This window comes from Poromitra crassiceps, assembly GCF_964638095.1.
Source record: "Poromitra crassiceps genome assembly, chromosome: 12".
In the NCBI taxonomy this organism is placed as follows: Eukaryota; Metazoa; Chordata; class Actinopteri; order Beryciformes; family Melamphaidae; genus Poromitra; species Poromitra crassiceps.
Window position 1 is genome coordinate 264,887 of NC_139632.1, and position 26,005 is coordinate 290,891.

Genomic DNA, 26,005 nt, shown 5'->3' on the forward strand with positions numbered 1-26,005 from the left:
TGCAGTGTGTATCTGTCTCAGGCCTGCAGTGTGTATCTGCCTCATGCCTGCAGTGTGTATCTGTCTCATGCCTGCAGTGTGTATGTCTCATGCCTGCAGTGCAGTGTGTATCTGTCTCATGCCTAGGGATGGGACTCGTTCATTTTTATTGATATTGATACCATTTTCGAGTCTGCTTAACGAACCGGGTCCTTATCGGGTCCACTATCGATACTTTTCTTTTGTATTATTTGGTGGAAAGACATGACGACAATTTTTTTTTTAAAGAACTGTTTTTTTATTGCTCAATAACTAAGTCTGTGACTGTTTTATTTCTGAACAGAAGGATTAGCCTCACCTTCAATAAACAAAAACTGCTGATGATGTTGCTGTGCATTTAGTTGAAAAGGAATAGGGCCCACATGACATGACATGCAAATAGTAAAAAAATATAAAATAATAGCAGCACAGACATCAGCACTCAGCAACACTTTCCAACTATAAAGAAAATAAATGTTATTCACAAATGTTTCCAGACTTTTTACAATGTGCTCTGTACTGATACAACTGAACCAGTGGAAACAATTAACACACACTGATTTTCATGCAAAAATAATACAATTCTCAGACATAATTTTGTGTGTGGGGGGAGGGGTGGGATAGTTTGAGAGCACAATTTGCTGTAGCCTTGATTTTATCCCCAACTGTTGCAGCTGAAGGATAAGCATTACAAATAAAATAAATAATATGCTTAGCAGCTTTACACAACAAAAAGAAAAAAAGAATTTACGCTTTTTAACAGTTCTTCTGTAGAAAAATGAGCATATCTGCCTTATCAGGCAGGAGCCTGGATCTCTCCCCACTGATGGTGTCCCCAGCAGTGGAAAACACCCTCTCTGAAGGGGTGGAGGAGGCTTGAACACAAAGGTAGCTGTGAGAGAGTTCAGCTAGCAGGGGCAGCACATCCCTCTTTCTCCACCACCAGAGGACAGGGTCTTCCTTCATACTGATCGGAGTCATGCTTCTGTAGAGCTGGATCTCTTTCTTCACTTTCTCTATGCTGGTCATCTTGTTCGGCTCAAAAGCCTGTAGCTCCCGCTCCTCATCTGCAAAGAGCTCCTCCAAGGCACTCTTCTTAGGCTGTAGTGGAGGGACTGCAACCAGAGGTGGATTCTCTTCATCATCATCATCTGACAACATCACTGTGACATCATCATCATCATACTCGGCCTCCTCCTCCTGGTCCTGGCTTGTGTTAGTGTCCTCCTCAAGGTCTGAGACTGGGAGGAACTCCTCTGCTTCGGTAGTGTTTGCTGCTATAGCTGCCTCTTCCAAACGGTCCCAGGTGGAGTCCCTGTTACTCTTGGCTTTGAACCTGGGGTCCATCGCAGTCGCCTCCTCAAGGAAGTTGTGGATGTTGTCCTGATGGTAGCGTCCAGAGAGGTCACCCCAAACCGCCTGTTTGATGCTAGACAGAAACGGAGAGTCTCCTTCCTGAACTGTGAAGTTGCTCTGCAGAGGATCTCACCGCAGGTGGAGCTCTTGTCACTCGATACACACAGTGTAGACTTGTACATGTCCACCATGACCTTGATGAAAGCTTCTGCTTTGGTGAAGTCATCATTCGTGATCCTATCCAGTTTATCCCGCTCCATCGGCTTTCGTAGCCGTGGATCCAACACAGCAGCTTGGAGGGCCGGATACTGTTCGACGAACCTCTGAACCATGAGGAAGAGAGAGTTCCACCTGGTTTTGACGTCCAGTATCAAGGTGTGCGGAGGACAATTGGCAAGGGGCTGCTTGTCTTTCAGCACAATCCGGAGGACCTTTTGGTCAAGTTTGCCTTGACTGATGTAATGGGCGGTCACAGTTATGTAGTGGTCTTGCGCTATGCTAGTCCATCCATCACTTGTGATGGCTATCTTGCCCACATTTGCCAGCTCGGTTTTAACATTCTGTTTCTCCACATCATACCATGCAGGGATGAGGGTGTCGGACAGAAGACTCCTGGAGGGAGGGGTGTAACGTGGATTCAGGGCCTTGGTCATCTCCCTAAAACTTGGTGACTCAACTGTAACAAAGGGATGCAACCCCTTCACCACAAACTTTGTGACAGCCCTGTGACACTCGTCCACTTGAGCAGGTGGCATTGTTGTTACCCTGGCACATTTAGCAGCCAGGGTGAAGGGAGTTTGGTGTACGGGGGGTGGAGCTCGAGCTGTGGACTCAGCTGCTGGGGTGAGCTGACCACCACCATCTAAAATGATAAATTAATTAAGATAAGCGAATGTTAAAACATATTTGGGACTATCATTAATTATTACATCATTAGGCCCTCCAAATGTTTTTCTATGAGACAGAAGCATAGACTGTACATATGACAGAAGACAAATTAGTGACACTTTTTTTATACAAGTATGATGAGTGGGTGGGCCCCATTCAAATTATTATGAAATTAATGATTGTATTTTAATTTAAATATTTGCTTTGATTGAAACAAAAATCTTGGCATTAGTATTTTTTTTTATAGCCTATAACAAGCTGTTAGGAGTTAAACAGGTCATAATTCCCTCTCTCAATTTTATATTGCTGTGAAAACATTTATTGTGCACTGCAAACTATTTGGGTTTATTTTTTGTTTTTACGGAATACACATTGAATATCCACACTGGGTAGACTAGCCTCTATACCTAATATATACAATCAATGATCTATACCCACGTAGGTGACCGTATTAGGCTACATTGCCGCTTGCCCTCCTAATGGTGGGACAACTGTAGGCTACATGTCATGAGTTGTCACAGAGCAGGACGCATGGCACAAGGAACTTTCATCACTGCCTGGGAGCGCATATTTTGGGATTATTTTATCAAGTGGATTATGTCAACGAATGGGATTTGCCGCGGAGGCGTGGACAATGCATACCTTGGGTGGATGATGAAGATGCTGCGATTGGAGCAGACGGGGTTTCCTTGTGAAGACAGTCAAAGGTGCTGCATTTCGCTTTTATTTGATGGCAAACGTTAAGGTGCTTATTCATGGCAGATGTGTTACCACCCTTACAAGCAATCAGCTTGTCACAGATTTGGCATTTGGCTATATTGTCTTTAACTTTAGTGAAGTGAAGCCAAGCTTTTGAGCGTTTGGTGCGTTCAGCCATCCTGTTGCTTCGCTTCCTCCTGTGTCTGTGTTCGCATTCGCAATCGCAACCAAATTAATGATCAAAGGAGCAGTGAACAGGGGGCGTGTCGCGTCACGCCTGATGCACGTGATTCAATCCTTAATCGAATTAAAAGTTTATTACAGTCACTCACGTGCAGCAGCACGACACGGCAGCACACAGGCTTGACTGTGACAGGGCGCTTCACAGCGAATCCAGCGCACAGATCAGAGAGGGGAAACACTAGGTGCAGCGGTCAGCGGACCAGCAGCGCAGCGCTGCGGCCACTAGTACTCGATAACAGTATCGATAAGGTCGGACCTTATTGATTTTCGGGTTTCGGCTTATCGATACCCGGGTCCTTACGGACCCGGGTATCGAGTCCCTTCCCTACTCATGCCTGCAGTGTGTATCTGTCTCATGCCTGCAGTGTGTATCTGTCTCATGCCTGCAGTGTGTATCTGTCTCATGCCTGCAGTGTGTATCTGTCTCATGCCTGCAGTGTGTATCTGTCTCATGCCTGTAGTGTGTATCTGTCTCATGCCTGCAGTATGTATCTGTCTCATGCCTGCAGTGTGTATCTGTCTCATGCCTGCAGTGTGTATCTGTCTCCCTGGCTATTTTAAAAGCCTGTGTCTTGTCCTCACGTTTCTTTATGAGCTGAGACAGATCCCACCTCCTCGCTCCCCTGAGGCACCTGTGCCCTGTGTCTCATACTGCCTCTGTTGAATAATTCAGGCAGGCAGATAGGAGGCATAATAAACACGACCTCAGGACCCCTACAGCTCTCACGAGGACGGGCGGTTTCATCAATATAACGATGATGATGGGGAAAAGTTTCTGCACCGGCTTAGAATGAGATGGCTTGTACGTCCGTGGGGATGAACAGGCACAACAATCTATCCTTTAAGTAAAGGCGATCGTTTGGACCAGGCCCATAGCAGGAAATGGCCCATAGCAGGAAGTGTCACGGGGTCGATCGGGTGGCTGACTCAACGCTTACTTGGCCAGGTGCTGAGGTTTCTGTAATTAAAGACGTACTCTCAGGCCCCGCCTCCACCTACTGGACTCCCAGGCCCCGCCTCCACCTACTGGACTCCCAGGCCCCGCCTCCATCTACTGGACTCCCAGGCCCCGCCTCCACCTACTGGCATTTTCAACTCTTCAATGACGGACGTGTTGTTAGAAGTGTTGTTGTAAGCATGTTATGTGTAGCCCTCATAACACACATTCTGTTTCACTTACACATCAGGCTGGACTGCATCGATTTCTGTGGGTGGGAGTAATTGCCTTGACAGACAACTCCTTCAGCCAATCAGTGTCGCCAAATCCAAATCCACTCAGAAGAATCCAAATCCACTCAGAGGAAAGTTGAAAAATGTATTTTCCACTGGTGCATGCTCTTGTTCTCGTTTACTTGTGGTTATTGAGTCTATTTCTGTAATAACTGCACTTAACGGCTGTTTACTCTACTGATGTTTAACGTTACCGCTCGTTGCTTCTCGAGCCGCCATATTGTTGTGCGGGCGGCATCGCTCATTGGCCGGTTACGTTGTCAACTAGTTAGACAGGTCCTTGATTGGCCCGTGCACTTTGTAATTTATGGACATGGCTGGAGGACCAATCAGAACGTGAGTTCACGTGATCAAACAGTATGGTTTAGCAGGCAGGTGTATTGTCACAATCTGAAACGCAAAGTAAAGCTGTGCTGAAGTTACGGCTTACAATTGGCAGCCTCCTCTGTACTTGTAATATTCCGACAGCGTTTATAAATATCCGAGCACTGTTAAATGATCTACACTGATGTGATGTCACACACACTGATGTGATGTCACACACACTGATGTGATGTCACACACACTGATGTAATGTCACACACACTGATGTGATGTCACACACACTGTAGTCTCTCAAGCCAGACTGTTCTTCTCCATTCTGCCAATGCAGCTTAAACAGTCTGTAATTCACGCCCACAGAACATCGACAAAGGAAGTTGACTTCAGACCGGAGTAAGTTCGAACCGATGCAGCTGATTGGATATCTCTCCAATCAGCTGTCTTTAGGCGGGACATCCGGGAAATCCCCCCTATCATCGCACATTATTTTCCCTGAGCCCCCCTTTCCGTTTTGACCAAGTTTTCCGTGCTCGAATTACAGACGCTTAGGTGGAAGCATTTAGAAATTAATTTTGAAAAATAAATTTGCGTATTAACACATTCACTGCCAGCCGTTTTTCAATACTGTAGTTAGCTTCTGCCAAGGTTTTTTTTTTGAGGATTCTGGCTCATCTTTCAAGAGCCGAGGATTCTTTTCTGTTAGGATTTTGTGAACACACAATATTCTCAAAAGAACTAATAGAATGTGTGCTTTCTCTGTCTAAAAGAGTTAGTTTGTAGAGTTAGTAGTTATGTAAGCATTAGCAGTTGAATACAGCATGGTTTCAGCGTCTGAAAATTTATTCTGAGATAAATGGCTTTTTGTGAAATTCGATAGAACAGTCACTTTAACCATTCATTTTTGGCATCAGTAAGACGTCAGACATCTAAACAATAGTTTTGAACAGTAATTTCCTCCATAACAGCAGGAAACACCCCTCTCCTTCAAACTCCTCCCTCCGTGTGTGTCTTCTTGGCTGCAGCGGGCGTGTCACAAGCTTGTTTCTGTTGCTGCTGTAACCTCGCGTCACCAGGCTCACTGCTTTGCTGCTGCTGTGCCCGTCTGCTGGCGGCCGCTGGGCAAGTCTGGATGGCCTCGCTCGTTTCTTGCGGTTTCGGTTGAGAGCTTTGATGAAGCTTTTGCGATTCTGGTCTTATTTATGCTGCGTGTTTCAAAGTGTGTTCCACCCGTAATCTATTATGCAAATTTGCAATCCCTCACCGCCAGCAATCAGCGCGAAAGCGAAAGCGTTTTCGCCAATCCATTCTACAGTATGAGAATGGTTTCATCGCGCGTTCCCCTGCAGTTTTGGGTCTGCTTTTTCTAGTTTGGAGGGCACTGTCGCCACTTAGTGGGTCGGTGGAATGGGTTGTACACGTTGGGTGGCTCCAATAATTTTATAGGAGACGTGGGGGGCGTTGATCCACGTCCCACCGTCAATTTTTTTTTTTTTTTTTTTAAGACGAGATATCTCGTCATTGGCAGTCAACCGTTGGATTTTGTAAGACGAGATATCTCGTCATTGGCAGTGAACGTGTTAAACTGTCCTTTAACACGTTCACTGCCAATGACGAGTTGACCCTTTTACATCTCCTATATAAATATGGGAGCCACCGAACGTGTACAACCCATTCCACCGACCCACTAAGTGGCGACAGTGCTCTCCAGACTCGAGGAAGCCAAGCAAAAAGCAGCGTGAGGAAGCCATTCTCATGAAAATGGATTGGCGAAAACGCTTTCGCTTTCGCGCTTGGGAGCTGGCGGTGGGGGATTGCAAATTTGCATAATAGATTATGCGTGCAACACACTTTGAAACACCTTTGAAACACCAGCAGAAAGCCCAGAATCGCAAGCAGCTTCATTCCAGCTGAGCTCACAACCGAAAACGAACAAGCCTCATTCTCATACTGTAGGCGAAAACGCTTTCGCGCTGGTGCACACGGGCGCACAACAGTGGGGCGTTCCAAAAATAGACTGGGTGCAAAACACACTTTGAAACACGCAGCATAAAGCCTAGAATCGCACAAAGCTTTATCAAAGCTCTCAACCGAAAACCCAAGAAACGAGCAGCCCCATCCAGACTCGCCGACGAGGGGGCCGCCAGGGAGGGAGGCTGCTCAAACTCGCAGCAGCAGCAGCAGCAGCAGCAGCAGCAGAAACTCGCTTGTGACAAACGCTGCTGAAAGCCACCAGAGACACGCCCACGGAGGGAGGAGTTTGAAGGAGAGGGGGTTCAGAACTATATTGTTTAGATGTCTGATGTCTCACTGATGCCAAAAATAAATGGTTAAAGTGACTGTTCTGCCTGTTTGATTGAATTTCACAAAACTGCGATTATCTCAGCTTTCAGTCTCAGACGCTGAAACCATGCTGTACTCAACGGCTAATATCTACATAACTACTAACTCTACAAACAAACTCTTTTAGACAGAGAAAGCACACATTCTATTAGTACTTTTGAGATATTTTGTGTTCACAAAGTCCAAGCAGAAAATAATCCTCGGCTCTTGTAAGATGAGCCAGAATCCTCAAAAAAAACCTTTGGCAGAAGCTACCTACAGTAAAAAAAAAACGGCTGGCAGTGAATGTGTTAATAGGAAAATAGCAAAGAGTTGCATCTGTGCATCCTTATTTCCTCAAGGGGAGCGATATAGTGCCATCTTATCTTATCTTATCTTATATTATCTTATAGAACATGCCAATACAATACATCACTTGAACACTGCAAATGCACTGTTCCCATACTGGGCTACTGTACTATCAGCATGCAATGATTTTCAATGTGGAATTGAGCCAGACAGTGAATAGCAAACAGTGTATTTCCGGGGCACCTGCACAAAACACAAGGGGGCAAACTAGCATGCTGTGCCTGTGTGAGACCAGCGTAGAAAACACACAAGAATTCAACTATGTGTAAACTAAAGCATGGTGCAATAAGATATAATGCTATTATCACAACACAGACTGAATGAGAGGGATAGACTGAGGTTCACCACACACACACACACACACACACACGAGACACGCCACAGTGACAACTGAAACCTGCCAGATGGCGTCGCGTCATGCGTGTCGTCAGTTCGATCCCGGGACGAACCGGCTCGCTCGTCTCAATGCAACGCATGAGGTGAAGCGCAGAGGCGGAGTCAAGCACTGACACTACACACACACACATGACGCAGACATGACGGCAGGCACGCAGGAGGGGGAAGAAGACAGGAAGAAAAGCTTACCTGGAGAGCAGCCTGGAGAGAGGAGGAAGAGAAAGGAGGAGGAGAAACACAAGAGGAGGCTTGGTTAGAAGTGTTGGAGAACAAACTGGCAGACGAGAGAGAGAGAGTGAGAGAGGCAGGGATGAGAGACAGAGAGAGAGAGTGAGCGAGGCAGGACGAGACGACACAAAAATAGCATCTGATGAACGGAGGGAGGGGTGATGGAAGATGGGCACACAAGGACAAGCGGAAGTTGGCACGGGTACCATTTGAAAGATGAGAAAGAGAGAGAGAGAGAGAGAGAGAGAGAGAGAGAGAGAGAGAGAGAGAGATGTGTGTGTGTGTGTGTGTTGGGAGAAAGAAATACAGAATGAAATGCCAAGAAAAAGGAAAAGAAATAGGGAAGAGTGAATGATCTTTTAAGACGTACTGGTGCGTAACAAGCTGCTCGTCTCCAGACGCAAGACTGACACACACACACACACACACACACACACACACACACACAGCAGGGAGTGAGAAGTGAATGACATGGTCAGGCAGACAGCAGCTGTGGTTGACTGAGTGAGACAGCTGGAGAAAGAACACACGCAGATGTTTGTCTGCTCTGCTGTGATTGGTTGAGAGTGAGACAGCTGGAGAAAGAACACAGATGTTGTTTGTCTGCTCTGCTGTGATTGGTTGAGAGTGAGACAGCTGGAGAAAGAACACAGATGTTGTTTGTCTGCTCTGCTGTGATTGGTTGAGAGTGAGACAGCTGGAGAAAGAACACAGGATGTTGTTTGTCTGCTCTGCTGTGATTTTAAAGCTCAGGGCAATTGATCACCATAGCATAACGAGGGCTGCAACTAATGATTACTTTCAATGTTGATTGTTTAATCTGCTGCTTATTTTCTCATGAACAGATTCGTCGTTTTGTCTATAAAATGGCAGCAAATGGTGAAACAATGTCTCAGTGTTTCCCAAAGCCCAAGATGACATACTCAAATAAATGTCTTGTTTTTCATAGAGGAGTAAAGAAACCAGAAAATAAGCACATTTAACACGTTGAGTGCCAATGACGAGATATCTCGGCTTACATGATCCAACCGTTGAGTGCCAAAGACGAGATATCTCGGCTTACATAAAAAAAAAAAAATTTTGACGGTGGGACATCGATCAACCCCTTTTACGTCTCCTATACCAATATTGGAGGAAGAGAATGTGTATAATCTATTTTACCGACCAGCTAAGTGGCGACACTGCTCTCCAGACAGAGAGAAAGCCGAGAGCAAAAAACAGCCGCGGGTCCGCGGGAGAAAGCCATTCTCAAGGAAATAGCTGGGCGAAAACGCTTTCGATTTCACACACACACACACACACGCGTGCGCACACACACACACACTCGAGTACCTTTGAGCATAAATAAGACCAGAATCGCAAAAGCTTCTTCAAAGCTCTCAGCCGACACCTCAAGAAACGAACGAGCCCGTTTTACAGTAATCCAGACTGCCCGAGAGCGGCCGCGGAGCCAGCAGGAGCCAGCAGCAGCAGCACAGACGGAGGAGTTTGGAGACACACACACACACACACACACACACAATACAGTATACAGACTTGCCCAAGGGCACCCATAATCACAGGCACGTGAGGTGGTTCTAAAAATCCATTTATCTCAAAACTCTCTGAAAATCTCTGAAACCATGCTGTACTCAACGGCTAATATCTACATAACTACTAACTCTACAAACTAACTCTTTTAGACAGAGAAAGCACACATTCTATTAGTTCTTTTTAGATGATTGGTGTTCACGAAGTCTTAACAGAAAATAATCCTCGGCTCTTGTAAAATGAGCCAGAATCCTAAAAAAAAAACCTGGCAGAACCTACCTACAGCATTGAAAAAAGGGCTGGCAGTCAATGTGTTAAGAAGCTGGAATCAGAGAATTTCGACAGATTATCAAAATAGTTGGCGATTAAACTCATTCACCGCCAATGACGTCTTTGACGTGTTATCAGAAATAGCCCTCCCCGCCAATGACGTGTTTGACGTGTTTTTGTTTTTATGAGTGCAGCGCATAGTTGAAACACTTACCCAGCCTGTGACATAGTTTCGGGTCCCTAACCTCAAAGTCAAGCCGACAGCACGTTATCAAACACATACCGCAGCTGTTGTTTGAAATTAGGAAGAAGGTGGAAAGGAAACGCGCTTCCTTGTTGCAGAGGAGAAACGCCATTGAAATGCCCCCTCGCCGCGCTGCAGAGCTGATCGACTTGCTGCAGAGCAGGCTGCTCTGAGCAGCGGACATCGAAACCGCGGTAGTCAAACCCGTGACCAACATGATCGATCCTGGTCCCTGGACCCCGTTCCTATGTGCCAGCCTTGCTGCAGGGCGAACCTGGATTGCCTAGTCAAACCCGTGACGAACATGATCGATCCGGTAACAGCAGCGCCTGGTCCCAAAGCCTGTGTCGTGTCGCAGCATTCGTCCCAGCGAGAGGAGGGAAACGAGCAGCAGAGGAGGCAAAACGCTGATGGGGAAGGAGGTGCGATCCAGCAGCAGCCGTGGAGAGAACTCTCTCTCTCTCTGTGTGTGTGTGTGTGTGTGTGTGTGTGTGTGTGTGTGTGTGTGTGTGCGTGTGTGTGTCTGTGTCTGTCTGTCTGTCTGTCTGTCTGTCTGTGTGTCTGTCTGTACACTCACTCACACTGAGCAAACTGTATTGTTGAATGTAAAAAAAGCACTTCATATATATATATATATATATATATATATATATATTTTTTTTTGTCATTTGTGTCATAATGAATAATATTTACATGTCTGATGTCAATACAGTTCAAAATAAAAGAATTGAGAGCGAGTTCTGCCTGATATTGTGTGCTGTGTACATAAATGCCATTTTCTGCAATTTCTTTTCTCACAGAGACTTTTTGGGTGAAAACAGGGTGTATATAAATGGCTATAAGTAGAGTACAGAACATGCTAAAAGCTCACTTTTTTTTCCCTGGTGAACCCAGAGACGTACATCTTCATTTTGAGGTATTGCAAATCACTCTGGTGCTAATAGATAATTTACTGTGGGTCTTGAAAGATGACCAACAATTATGAAAATCTTTGGCCTGTGCTAAATATTGGCAGTCCTAAACTGGCGGTGAATGAGTTAAATAGTTGACAACTAATGGATTAATCGATTAATTGTTGGAGCTCTACACATAACATTAAGACCTTATGTCCTATTTAGCTTCTATTCCATTCAGTTTGTATTCTAGACCAGCATGCAGCTTCAGAGGCCAACCGGAGTGTTTCCGGTCAGTGGTGTTCGGTCAGCGGGGTTTGAGGATCAGCGGGGTCAGGGGTCAGGGTTAGGGATGGGAATCGAGAACCGGTTCTTGTTGAGAACCGGGTCCCAGTGAATCAATTCCTTGTAATCGTTAGCCAAAATCCTTAACAATTCCACTATCGATTCCATGCGCGATGACGTCACACGCTGCGACACGCACGCAACGCAGCCTTGTTTTGTTTAGACCGCAGCCACCGGTCTAGCCACCGTCTAGGCAGAAGCAAAACGATGACCACAGTGCCACTTGCAATGCTTGCAAAACCTCTATTTCGTCAAAGGGGGGAAATACTAGCAATATGCAGAAGCATTTGTCCACACAGCATGCAATCATTTTGGAGGAATGTCACGTTTCTGATGTGCTACGGAGTGACGATAATGTGGCTAACAGCAGCGCGGCTAACGTTAGCGCTCCTCCAGACCCTGTCTATTGTGTGTTTATTGTTTGTGCCATTTGTTTCATTGCGTAAACCAGATTTCACCAATACTCCATTTCCATCCATTTAATTTAGAGGATGATGACGTTCAGAGTCAGACTGGTTCAGAGGCTTCAGCAAAGTACTTATTGTGCTGCGCACTTCTAGCCCCATTCAGGGAAGAGTAAAATGACCGAGGCGAGGGTAAACGAATGTCACCGAGCAGTGACTAGTTTGTCTGACATGCCAGCTAAAGTAAAATGTCAAAGTTGCATGTTGTCATTCTAACCACTAGTTCTGTTTCATTCATTCCCACTATATATTTTCTATAGGGAGATGACAAAGATGCTCAACCCAAAATACAAACCCCCAAACAAAGCCAGTTTAACAGACACTGATCCCTGCTTGGTGGATTGAAAAGAGCAATCTGATCTCAGAGCTGAATAAGAAAAGAGCAATCTGATCTCAGAGCTGAATAAGAATACATAATTATAATGATAATAATATAAAAGAAAATTAATGTTAATAAACCCGTTTGTACTCTTTTTTTTTCCCTTGCCCAATGAGAATCGATAAGATAATCGATAAGGAATCGGATCGATAAGCAGAATCGAAAATGGAATCGGAATCGCTAAAATCTTATCAATTCCCATCCCTAGTCAGGGTGCTGCTGGGCTGAAACCCATCCAGGTTTGTTTTGGAAGTCCGACCCGCGGGCTTCCGCCGGCCCTCAATAATGCACGGGCTTGTGGCTGAGATCATCCCTGTGTCACCTTACGTACTACAGCACCGCCCCACTCACTCTGTGTCACCTGACGTACTACAGCACCGCCCCACTCACTCTGTGTCACCTGACGTACTACAGCACCGCCCCACTCACTCTGTGTCACCTGACGTACTACAGCACCGCCCCACTCACTCTGTGTCACCTGACGTACTACAGCACCGCACCACTCACTCTGTGTCACCTGACGTACTACAGCACCGCCCCACTCTCTCTGGTGCTGACCAATACAAATGGTCTGAATCAATCCAAACTCACAGAGATGAACGCTGCTTGGGGGCAGAACTGAATGGGGAATAGCTCAAGGTTTGATTAATTATTGTATATTTCACACTCCTTTTGATTGCAATTGGCCGATTTACCGATGGGTAAGTAAGCACTAATTTGGAATCCTATCTAAAAGCGGCCACTAGGCGGCAGTATTTCTTTAGTCAACATCAAAATACCTACATGTTCAGTAGAAGAAGAATAAAACGGCAGAAGAAGAAGAACTTCTACCCTGTTGAAAGATACCCCCACTGTTTGACAGACAACGGGGTGGGTTTCACTTTCCCAGTAAGTACGGGAAAGAACCCTGTCAGCGCCTTAACGTTATTGGATGTGAGTTTTGTTTAGCATAATATGATTACGTTCGGTCATCTAATGGATTATTGGAACATGACATCCCCTCTTCCTCACCGCATCTTGCTTCATCCCACGCGATGTAAGTGGCTTGTTTACAAGTTAACAGCTTTGAGTTATGTAACGTTTAGCCGCAACGGCCAATTATAAAGGACTTTGTCGCGGCTACGTAACGTTACATTGGCAAGCTTACCTCGTTGGCTTGATGTTGACATAATTTGCAGAACAGCTTATCGCCACAAAATTCTGTGTTCCATTCTGTGAACGTGGATTTCTATGGCCCTTGTGTTGTTTTGGTGTGTCTTCTTCTGTGGCGTTTAATTCAATTCAATTCAATGGCGTTCAAACAGCGTTTAGGTGCTTCTGGATTTGACGTATTCGTAGTGTCGTTTCATGTACCGTAAAACAACGTACCGTGATGCCCGTACCGTGAACTCACGGGACGAATACATGTACTGTGACACCCCTAATGGACTATCATATCCCATATCCCCCACAAAGAACATCAAAACACAACAAAAAAAAACAAGAAAACTGCATAAGATACACAATAATCCAAGAACAAACAAGACTATTGGACAAACAACCAAACAAAAACAATGCATTCAAAGTAAATACATAGATCTTGCCCTGTTGGCAGCTAGGAAATGCATAGCTTTAAATTGGAAAGCATCCAATCCCCCAGCTGTAGTTCACTGGTGGAATGAACTCTCAAGCTACCATACGTTGGATAACATTTACTACAAGAGCAAAGGCAGATTCTTAGACATCCCCAAAATATGGCGAGTTTGACTTTAAGAACTTTTTACCCCAGTGTCATTAGGCTAATCAGGATAGGAGCTGAATGCATTGTTTTTGTTTGGTTGTTTGTCCAATAGTCTTGTTTGTTCTTGGATTATTGTGTATCTTATGCAGTTTTCTTGTTTTGTTTTGTTGTGTTTTGATGTTCTTTGTGGGGGATATGGGATATGGGATATGATAGTCCATGTATGTCGTGTAAATACCTCATGTTCTTTTTTAAAGATATAAAAACAAAACAAAAAAACAAAACAAAAAAACGACTAGTTGACTAGTAAAATTCACTAGTCATGAATGCCCTAGTGTGTGTGTGTGTGTGTGTGTGTAACCGAGTCCTTGGCCGTGGGGTAGAGAGCAGGTCGTCTAAAATCCCAGCAGAGTACTGTGGCTTTACTTTGAATGGGAACAGCCTGAGTGCAATAAGAAAGGCTTTGTGGGATGTAGCTGCCATTAAGTCACTACGCAGCCAGGCTCAGAGATGGACGTGTGTGTGTGTGTGTGTGTGTGTGTGTGTGTGTGTGTGTGTCACAAGCCAAGGGCTTGGGGTCTGGTCTGATTGGCCAGATCTCAATGACCTCTGCAAGCAAACAGGAGTTCAGTTAAGACCAATACATGAGCTGAAGTGCCCATTTGTGATGGATTAATGACAGACCTGTGTGTGGCTGTGGAGGCTTCTCTCACCCAGCAGGGGGCAGACATTGAACTACAGAAAGGCCCTTCAAGAAGGGTTCTGGCTCAACATGAAGCAGACTGGTGTGGACTGCAGGGAAAGTCGGCCTGTGTTGATTCCGCTGACCACACTATCACCTTCAATGTATAAGAATGCTGCTATTTTTGAGGATGTTTTAACATTTAACCAACTAAGTACAATCTGTTAACCTTGCTCAAGTGACATCACTGATGATATCATTACTGATGATGACATCACAATCGTGACACCGCCGCCACAGACACCATTTAGCCAATTTTAACTAAGAGCAGATGATTTGTGGAATCAAATAAAGAATTCAAATGTGTGTGTGTGTGTGTGTGTGTGTGTGTGTACCTTCTGCTGGATGGTGGAGTGTTTCTGCTCCATCTCCCTCTTCTCTCTGGCTGCGTCCACCACCAGCTGGTCCAACTGCAAGAGACCAAACCAGTCATTAGACAAGTTCACCCAACCACCTGCTCTCTCTCTCTCTCTCGCACACACATACACCATTTTTTTATTTGCTTTTTATTCAAAATGTGGAGTCTAACTCCTACTCACTCGTTCCTTAGTAGGGCTGGGTATTGGCAAGGATCTCACGATACGATACGTATCACGATACTTGGGTCACGATATATTGCGATGCGATACATATTGCGATATATTGCGATATTCTACATAATTTACTCAAAATTATGCATGCATGGCCTGCAAAAAAATATATATATATATATATATATATATATATATATATATATATATATATATATATTGCGATACTTGGCGTCCAAGTATCGATACAGTATCGGGAAATACAATATCGCGATATATTGCCGTATCGATTATATTGCCCAGCCCTATTCCTTAGGAAAGTGGTTTCCAACTTTTTCCAACTCATGGCCCACTTGAAAATCTAAAACAATGTTGCGGCCCACATCTGACTAAACAGAACGAACAGAACCACATCTGACTAAACAGAACGAAGGCCAAACGATGCGTCTCACAGCACTTTTTATGTGAACGATAAAAGGAGCCGTCCATCAGCACCGCACAGAAATCAGAAGCTAAAAGTGAGGGGCTGTTGGCAATGCAATAATTGATAACCTAATAACGGTATCATTCAACAATGGAGAAATGCATTGTCATACATGATAATATTTTTTTGTTCTCACAAATATTGTAATGTTCTGCAGATGATTTGGTGGGCCACTTGCAATACTGTTGCAGCCCACAGGTTGGGAATGGCTGCCTCAGGAGCCGTGTCCACAGAAAGCTTTTTTGAGCTGTCAGCCGCCTTTCTGCAATTCATTCTCCATGGTAAAGACGTGCTAGGTGTGCTCCTCTTCCCAGCACAGTGCCTGGCGTTTCAGCACTCTCAGTGGCTAGTGTTTTAATCAACAAACATGGTGGAGGAGAGGCTCCGCGAGAATTATTATCTCTTCTTGTTGGGTTGATGTTAGCTTGTCATAGCTAACGTTAGCTACTAATTACAGAGTCAGCTCCGTACACTGTCTGTGCACATTGGAACGCTCTGGGCACGCTATCCAAAGCACTCTGGTATGAAACACTTCCTGTAATAAAACATCTAAAAGCATCAATCTTATTATCATATGGGGGTCAAAATCCTATCAAATGGGGGTCCGTGGTAGGGATGTGCGCGACTAGTCGTTTAATCGTTTAACCGCCTACTCATTTATTATTATTATTTTATTATTATTATTATTATTATTTATATTATTTATTTTACTAGTCGGTTAAACGCTGCATCTTGTTCTTCACGCCTCCGCCTCGTTGTAAACAGGCTGAGCAGCATCTAACTCTGAATTAACAAATAATTTAGCCAATTGTATGTAACATACCAAATAAAGGCAAACGGCAATGTCTAAGAATGCAACGCCATGTAACTGGCTCGTTAAGTCTCGCATTACAGGGAATTACGTTAACGTCTGCGGGTCTTATAGACGTAAGTGGCTCGAGCTGCTCTCGGAGGAGAGAAAACTATCTGAAGCTTTCTTTGTTGGAGTCCAGGTATGTTTTACAAGAAAGTGCTCGTCATTGTCGACGATAACGTTATCTGACCTGGCTAACAGTGGATACTCGCTTGCTTGCTGTGTACCGGCTCAAAGTAGTAGGCTACGTTCTTTATTTTACCCCTTCACTGTCCGCTCCAAAAACAACTCTCTTATTTTGGGCCATGACCGCCGGACGTGTTAAAAGGACCCGGAAGAATTTGGCCCACTGTAAGGTCTGAACATAAGGTGAATACTTTGATATGAAAACCAATAAACGGGGCAACTCCAATCTTGAACAATCTCAGCATGAGATGCCAGCTCTATTATTCTTCCGCTTCCAGCATAACCTAGCGTCAAGCGCCCCCACAACAACACACACACTTCCGTTTCCTGTCTTCAACATAAGAGCGTACAATAGTGCATTGGCTGTCTAGAATGTACCGTAAATTCCGGACTATAAGCCGCACCTTTTTTCCCGTTTTTTGGGCTTTTTTGGCCCCTGCGGCTTATATAACGGTGCGGCTTATCTATGGATTTTTTCAAAAAAAAAAAAAAAAAAAAAAAAAATCTCTCTTTTTTAGCACTCTTTCTAACTATAAAGCCACTTCTGTTTTAATTTCCTCTCTTGCCCTCTTTTCACCACACTGTATGACACTGTATGACACTGTATGACACTGTGTGCACTGTAAATAACAACACAGGTGGTGTTGTGTTATGTTGTTTTGTTGAAATGTTAATAAATGGGAGCATTACATATGGTAATTAAACATTAAAACACAAAAAAAAAAAAAAAAAAAAAAAAAAAAAAAAAATACCATTAAAACACCCGCGGCTTATAGTCCGGTGCGGCTTATATAAGAAAAAAATAGTCAACTTTGAAGGTGCGGCTTATACACCGGTGCGCCTTATAGTCCGGAATTTACGGTAAACATAAATTATATAGCACCTTCATAAAAATAGCTTACACAATCATGGAAGACACGCTGGAACTCCATCCTACAACATTATTCATAATACATGCCATGCATTGTATTGGCAAACGTATCAGAAATGTATTTCTCTTTCATTTGTTCACCTTTATTCAGTCAGTTGTTGTTACATCAATAGAATTTAAATTAACAACTTGTACTGAATGTTTGGGCTAAAATAGCTCCTAAATACACAAAACATTTGCATTTTAAACTTTTTACTTAATATGTATATTCAATTGCGAGTTTTCTTGCTTATAGACTAGTCGCAAATACAATTTGAGACTAGTCGGCGGGGAAATTAGTTGAAATTCCCATCCCTAGTCCGTGGTCTAATCTTTGTCAGTTTAGGGGTGCTTCATGTGAAAACATTTGAGAACCACTGCTTTAAGGAATCTTTTCAAGTTTTTTTATTTAATGAAAATCCATTTCCTGAATTGGGGTGACTTCAAAAGGTATTCAATCCCACCCTGAGTGACCACACACCAACCAGGTAGGAGAAGATGTTCTCTCCTACTCTCCTGCATTCCCCATGTTCCTTTAAGTCAAACTGGGAACTCGTCTCATTCTTACTTTCGGTTTAGCTCACCATACAACGATGAAGCAAGGAGATGAGGAGAGAGCGCTGTGCCTACTAACCACTACAAGAAAAGTAACAAATACATCTCCTGTACTCGTTCAATAGCACTCCTTTACTGCTCTTTGTAAGGAGGGTGTGAGTGAGTGTGTGGCGATGCTTCCATCTTTCCTTTTCACATCGTGGGATCATGAAGGAGTCCAACAGCAGATAAACAAGCGATGGGCCCGGGCCGGGCCTGCTGTTCTGTACTAAACGGAGCGTGCTCCAAACGAGCTCCAGAGACCTCGTCATGTGTGAAATTGGATGTGGGGAGATGATTGATTCTACTCTTCTCCCGAGCGAGTGGCCGTCGCACGTGAAGAAGAACACAAAGGAGCCATTGAACGCAGAAGAACGCCGCAAATTAAAAAACGGACTCAAATGAAGTGCCGGAGGTCACTGGGTGACGCCGGGGCATGAGGATGCGCGGGTTTCGCCTGACAGCGCTGAAATTCTAGTTGATGTTTTGTTGCCGCAAAATGAGCTAAATCAGCGTTTCTCAAGCCGCCCACACAAAAGGATCACTATCTGATGAAAGGTCAGTGATTGAGGGGGACTGCAGAGGAATGCATGTGGAGAAGAGAAGAGGTGAGCAGGTTCAGAAGAGAAAGTGTGAGGGGAGCACTGTGCTTTGTCTAGGAGTAGCAGGTGCATTTAGAGACTCAATTCTACTTCTATTAGGCCTGGACCTGGATCATATTAGGCCTGATCCTGGATCATATTAGGCCTGGACCTGGATCATATTAGGCCTGGACCTGGATCATATTAGGCCTGGACCTGGATCATATTAGGCCTGGACCTGGATCATAGTAGGCCTGGACCTTGATCATAGTAGGCCTGGACCAGGCCTGGACCTGGATCATAGTAGGCCTTGATCTGTCACCTAGATCATAGTAGGCCTGGACCTGGATCATAGTAGGTCTGGACCTGGACCATATTAGGCCTGGACCTGGACGATATTAGGCCTGGACCTGGATCATAGTAGGCCTGGACTTGGATAATAGTAGGCCTGGACCTGGATCATATTAGGCCTGGACCTGGATAATATTAGGCCTGGACCTGGATAATATTAGGCCTGGACCTGGATAATATTAGGCCTGGACCTGGATCATATTAGGCCTGGACCTGGATAATATTAGGCCTGGACCTGGATCATATTAGGCCTGGACCTGGATCATATTAGGCCTGGACCTGGATCATATTAGGCCTGGACCTGGATCATATTAGGCCTGGACCTGGATCATATTAGGCCTGGACCTGGATCATATTAGGCCTGGACCTGGATCATAGTAGGCCTGGACCTTGATCATAGTAGGCCTGGACCAGGCCTGGACCTGGATCATAGTAGGCCTTGATCTGTCACCTAGATCATAGTAGGCCTGGACCTGGATCATAGTAGGCCTGGACCTGGATCATATTAGGCCTGGACCTGGATAATATTAGGCCTGGACCTGGATCATATTAGGCCTGGACCTGGATCATAGTAGGCCTGGACCTGGATCATAGTAGGCCTGGATCTGGATCATAGTAGGCCTGGATCTGGATCATAGTAGGCCTGGACCTGGATCATAGTAGGCCTGGACCTGGATCATAGTAGGCCTGGATCTGGATCATAGTAGGCCTGGATCTGGATCATAGTAGGCCTGGACCTGGATCATAGTAGGCCTGGACCTGGATCATAGTAGGCCTGGATCTGGATCATAGTAGGCCTGGACCTGAATCATATTAGGCCTGGACCTGGATCATGAGGAGATATATTGTTATAAATACCTGGACCTGGATCAACATGAGGAGATATATTGTTATAAATACCTGGACCTGGATCATAGTAGGCCTGGACCTTGATCATATTAGGCCTGGAACTGGACCATATTAGACCTGGACCATATTAGGCCTGGACCTGGATCATAGTAGGCCTGGACCTGGACCTAGTAGGCCTGGACCTGGATCATAGTAGACCTGGATCATAGTAGGCCTGGACCTGGACCATATTAGGCCTGGACCTGGATCATATTAGGCCTTAGCCTGGACCATATTAGGCCTGGACCTGGATCATAGTAGGCCTGGATCTGGATCATAGCCGGCCTGGACCTGGACCATATTAGGCCTGGATCTGGACCTGGATCATAGTAGACCTGGACCTGGATCATATTAGACCTGGACCATATTAGGCCTGGACCTGGATCATAGTAGACCTGGACCTGGATCATATTAGACCTGGACCATATTAGGCCTGGACCTGGATCATATTAGGCCTGGACCTGGATCATATTAGACCTGGACCTGGATCATAGTAGGCCTGGACCTAGATCATAGTAGGCCTGGACCTGGATCATATTAGACCTGGACCATATTAGGCCTGGACCTGGATCATATTAGGCCTGGACCTGGATCATATTAGACCTGGACCTGGATCATAGTAGGCCTGGACCTGGATCATAGTAGGCCTGGACCTGGATCATATTAGACCTGGATCATATTAGGCCTGGACCTGGATCATATTAGACCTGGACCTGGATCATAGTAGGCCTGGACCTGGATCATATTAGACCTGGATCATAGGCCTGGACCTGGATCATCACTATTCTGAGGAGATATATTGTTATAAATACCTGGACCTGGATCATAGTAGGCCTGGACCTTGATCATATTAGGCCTGGAACTGGACCATATTAGACCTGGACCATATTAGGCCTGGACCTGGATCATAGTAGGCCTGGACCTGGACCTAGTAGGCCTGGACCTGGATCAGAGTAGACCTGGATCATAGTAAGCCTGGACCTGGACCATATTAGGCCTGGACCTGGATCATATTAGGCCTTGGCCTGGACCATATTAGGCCTGGACCTGGATCATAGTAGGCCTGGATCTGGATCATAGCCGGCCTGGACCTGGACCATATTGGACCTGGATCATAGTGGGCCTGGACCTGGATCATATTAGGTCTGGACCTGGACCATATTAGGCCTGGACCTGGATCATATTAGGCCTGGACCTGGACCATATTAGGCCTGGATCTGGATCATAGTAGGCCTGGACCTGGATCATATTAGGCCTGGACCTGGATCATAGTAGGCCTGGACCTGGATCTGGACCATATTAGGCCTGCACCTGGACCATATTAGGCCTGGACCATATTAGACCTGGACCTGGATCATAGTAGACCTGGACCTGGATCATATTAGACCTGGACCATATTAGGCCTGGACCTGGATCATAGTAGACCTGGACCTGGATCATATTAGACCTGGACCATATTAGGCCTGGACCTGGATCATATTAGGCCTGGACCTGGATCATATTAGACCTGGATCATAGTAGGCCTGGACCTGGATCATAGTAGGCCTGGACCTGGATCATATTAGACCTGGACCATATTAGGCCTGGACCTGGATCATATTAGACCTGGACCTGGATCATAGTAGGCCTGGACCTGGATCATATTAGGCCTGGACCTGGATCATATTAGACCTGGACCTGGATCATAGTAGGCCTGGACCTGGATCATAGTAGGCCTGGACCTGGATCATATTAGACCTGTATCATATTAGGCCTGGACCTGGATCATATTAGACCTGGACCTGGATCAGAGTAGGCCTGGACCTGGATCATATTAGACCTGGATCATAGGCCTGGACCTGGATCATCACTATTCTGAGGAGATATATTGTTATAAATACCTGAGGGGGTTTTGTCCCACCAAAGCAAATGAGTAACGTGTTTCTCCTCTTTCTGTCTGTTTTGGAAATGAGCAAAGTAGGGATAAAAACGATAACCGCTTTAATGATAAACCAAGGTCAAACTCCCTTACGGTAATCATTAGGGGTGGGGGAAAAAATCGATTCACCTAAGTATCGCGATTTTTAATGTCACGATTTTTTGGATCGATCTTTTATTCCAGAATCGATAATCGCAAAAAAAAAAAAAAAAAAAAAAAATTTTTTTGGGTGCTTGCAGTCAGGCCACTCACTGAACAGCAGGCCAGGTGCCGCCTACTGGTTTACTAGTGGTTTTATTACTTTATTAGTTAGTCTGAAGTAATAATTACACTTCAGGGTTAAAGTGGGTGCATCTCATTGTAAAATTGGACTTCAAACGGCCCAAATCTGGCTTCAAACGGCCCAAATTCCACGCGCGTCGGCCCATATCGGCCTGGCCTGCTTGGTATCTAATGCCCGGCCTGAATTATGATCCCAGTCCGCCCCTGTTTTTAACTATATCGCCAAGCCCTACTCATGATATATAATATACAGTCTCTAGTGTATGATTCAACTTTTCCCATGTTCTAATGTAGTGTAAAAAAGCAAACAAACTGAAAAAATAAAAGAAAAAAATAAACAAAAATCGCAATAAATCGTAATATCGAATCGCAATAATCGTAGAATCGCAATACTTAAGAATCGCAATATAAATCGAATCGGCACCCAAGAATCATGATAGTATCGAATCGGGAGATAAGTGAATCGCCACAGCCCTAGTAATCATACTGTGTCAAATGTTCATTATCAATCAAACCGTACCGTGATTACAGCACTTTGAAAAACACAGTAAATACTGTCCATCATCAACCAAAGTTAGCAACAGTTTCCCAGACACAGATGTACAGCCTTGGTGAAATAATTTCAGTGAGTGTATCAGTACTTTTCTAGAGCAAAGCCAGCTTCATATCGAGATCCTTTTCAGTACTCGATACAACTTCTGTGTAACACAATATGGCAACTTATCATAGCAATAAATTATATTGGGATGTCACATATTAATCAGACTGTTTGTCCGTGACCGTGTGTATACACACGTTTTCATCCCCCCATGTACGTAGTAATATTGGCTTTTCAATGATGTTCATGACGTGTTTGGGTGTATAGTGTTTGCTTTGGGCATCTTGTCATGTGGGTGTGGCCAGCGGTGAGCCAAGATGTGGCTGTCAAGCTCAGAGACGTCATAGCAACAACAACAACAACAACAACAACAGTGCAAAGCATTCAGAATCAGCAGCACAGCTACAGTAGCTGGACGTGTGGCAGAAAAACACATCAGCGTTGCTTTTCCATTAGAGATTGGCTCCGCAGTCTGTTTTCTGGATGCCAGTTAGCTCAGGCTAGATGCTGCTTCAAGAAGACGGCTCCTTAAGATGATGTTTGTGTGGGAACTTCACAATACACTTCCTCTCTCAAGGTGAAAAGTAGCAGCTCATCTGTTACGGATCAACTCCATCACATCAAAGCAGACAGATTTCATGGTGTTTTATATCACATATAAAGTAGTATTACAGAGGCTGTAGCACCAGGAACGTGCCATTATGAACATCATGTTGGAGCCGTCTATCTGAGGAAGGCGGACGCTTTTGTTTTGTTTGGAGAGGAAATGGGCGGGGCAGCAGGCTGATAACATCAGATGGGAAATGCCCCCCCCCCCCCCTTCACTCCACCCACTGCTGTATATCTGTTTGTATCTGTCTGTAAAAGCCATGTGTGTTTTGTGATGGTGATTCAGCTAACCTGTAATATCATCTCTCTCTCACTGAGCAGGTCAGCAGAGACTAACTGCTGCCTCTATTTCTCACCTACCGCTGCTCTGATGCACCCCATTCAAATCCTGACGCGTGCCTCTGATCAGCTGCTGTGGTGTTCATGGAAGAAGACAGAATCGATCCCTTTGGATGAACGTGTGCTGTTCGGGGCGGGCCTGAGGGGGCGGGCCTGAGGGGCTGTGTAAGAGAGGGGCGGGCCTGAGGGGCTGTGTCAGAGAGGGGTGGGCCTGAGGGGGCGGGCCTGAGGGGCTGTGTCAGAGAGATGCGTGCGCTCACTAGACTCATTTATCTAGTGATGCAGTTTTGTTATTTCAACAGGCACAGCGGGGAAAGGAGTGCATTTGAGATGAATCATAAGATTGTCATGAAAATGCATTCCAAATGGAACTTCAGTGATCTTGGCTCCCGCTGGTTATCAAGACATTTGATGCTAGATAAGGTTTCTAGATAATGTTACATCCTCTATATGCCCAGTCTACCTCAATATATCATAGCTCAGTCACTCATCAACCAGAGAAACCTTAATGCAGGGGTGCCCACACTTTTTCAGCTTGGGAGCTACTTTTAAAATGACCAAGTCAAAGTGATCTACCAAACATATTTATTTATATATATATATACACTGAGTATACAGTGGAAAACAGTGGAACAGTGGAAAAACAGTGGAAACAGTGGAAAAACAGTGGAAACAGTGGAAAAACAGTAAAAAAAAAAAAAAGTTTTTTTTTTTTTTCTTCCTCAATGCCATGCGATCTACCACACGACCTTCACGATCGATCGCGATCGACGTATTGGCACCCCTGCCTTAATGTAACTGTTTCAGTATTTTTTGCGCCCATCTCCTGTTTCCCCCTGACTATCAGTTCATGACAAAGTAAAATATCCAATATGTTGTTTGTGCTACCTGCACAAAGCTTCTCAATACAATTCAAGACTACTTCATTCTCCTATAGTCATATTTTTGTTCCTACAGGTTGTTTGTAGCCCGACAGATGATTTCAGAGAGTTTTCAACATCTATTCTATTCTTATAATTCATCTATTATAAGTAAAACCAATCACACTGGTGGCATTATCATCACTTTGACTCCTAGTCATTACCATCACTTTGACTCCTAGTCATTACCATCACGTTGACTCCTAGTCATTACCATCGCTTTCACTCCTGGTCATTACCATCGCTTCCACTCCTATCACACTGGTGGCATTACCATCACTTTCACTCCGAGCCATTACCATCGCTTTCACTCCTAGTCATTACCATTGCTTTCCTCCTATCACACTGGTGGCATTACCATCGCTTTCACTCCTAGTCATTACCATCACGTTGACTCCTAGTCATTACCATCGCTTTCACTCCTGGTCATTACCATCGCTTCCACTCCTATCACACTGGTGGCATTACCATCACTTTCACTCCGAGCCATTACCATCGCTTTCACTCCTAGTCATTACCATTGCTTTCCTCCTATCACACTGGTGGCATTACCATCGCTTTCACTCCTAGTCATTACCATCACGTTGACTCCTAGTCATTACCATCGCTTTCACTCCTGGTCATTACCATCGCTTCCACTCCTATCACACTGGTGGCATTACCATCACTTTCACTCCTAGTCATTACCATTGCTTTCACTCCTAGTCATTACCATCACTTTCACTCCTAGTCATTACCATCACTTTCACTCCTAGGCATTACCGTTGCTTTCACTCCTAGGCATTACCATTGCTTTCCTCCTATCACACTGGTAGCATTACCCTCACTTTAACTCCTAGTCATTACCATCACTTTAACTCCTAGGCATTACCATCACTTTCACTCCTATCACACTGGTGGCATTACCATCTCTGTCACTCCTAGGCATTACCATCGCTTTCACTCCTATCACACTGGTGGCATTACCATCTGTCACTCCTAGTCATTACCATCACTTTCACTCCTAACACACTGGTGGCATTACCATCTCTGTCACTCCTAGTCATTACCATCACTTTCACTCCTAACACACTGGTGGCATTACCATCTCTGTCACTCCTAGTCATTACCATCACGTTCACTCCTAACACACTGGTGGCATTACCATCTCTGTCACTCCTAGTCACGTGGGGGTAAAACACTTTTTTTCCCCTCCACAGCATCTGATGGATCCCAAATTTGCCCAGCCACTTCCACCATGTCTTCTAACCAAACTTAACATTTCTAGGCCAGCTGAGAACCTCTAAACCATGAAGCCACAGCCAGATA

General features: G+C 44.9%; 1 protein-coding gene across 1 annotated transcript in view; it reads right to left on the reverse strand.

Annotated features, from left to right (window-relative positions):
* The window catches only part of LOC310786836 (arf-GAP with coiled-coil, ANK repeat and PH domain-containing protein 2-like), a gene marked incomplete at its 5' end in the record, with an annotated part of 157,934 nt that overhangs the window by 62,127 nt on the left and 69,802 nt on the right, over positions 1–26,005 (reverse strand). Inside the window, one exon of the mRNA XM_083648153.1 lies at positions 14,990–15,064. Coding sequence (XP_083504279.1) covers positions 14,990–15,064 — 75 coding nt within the window. The remainder of the gene's footprint in view (positions 1–14,989; positions 15,065–26,005) is intronic.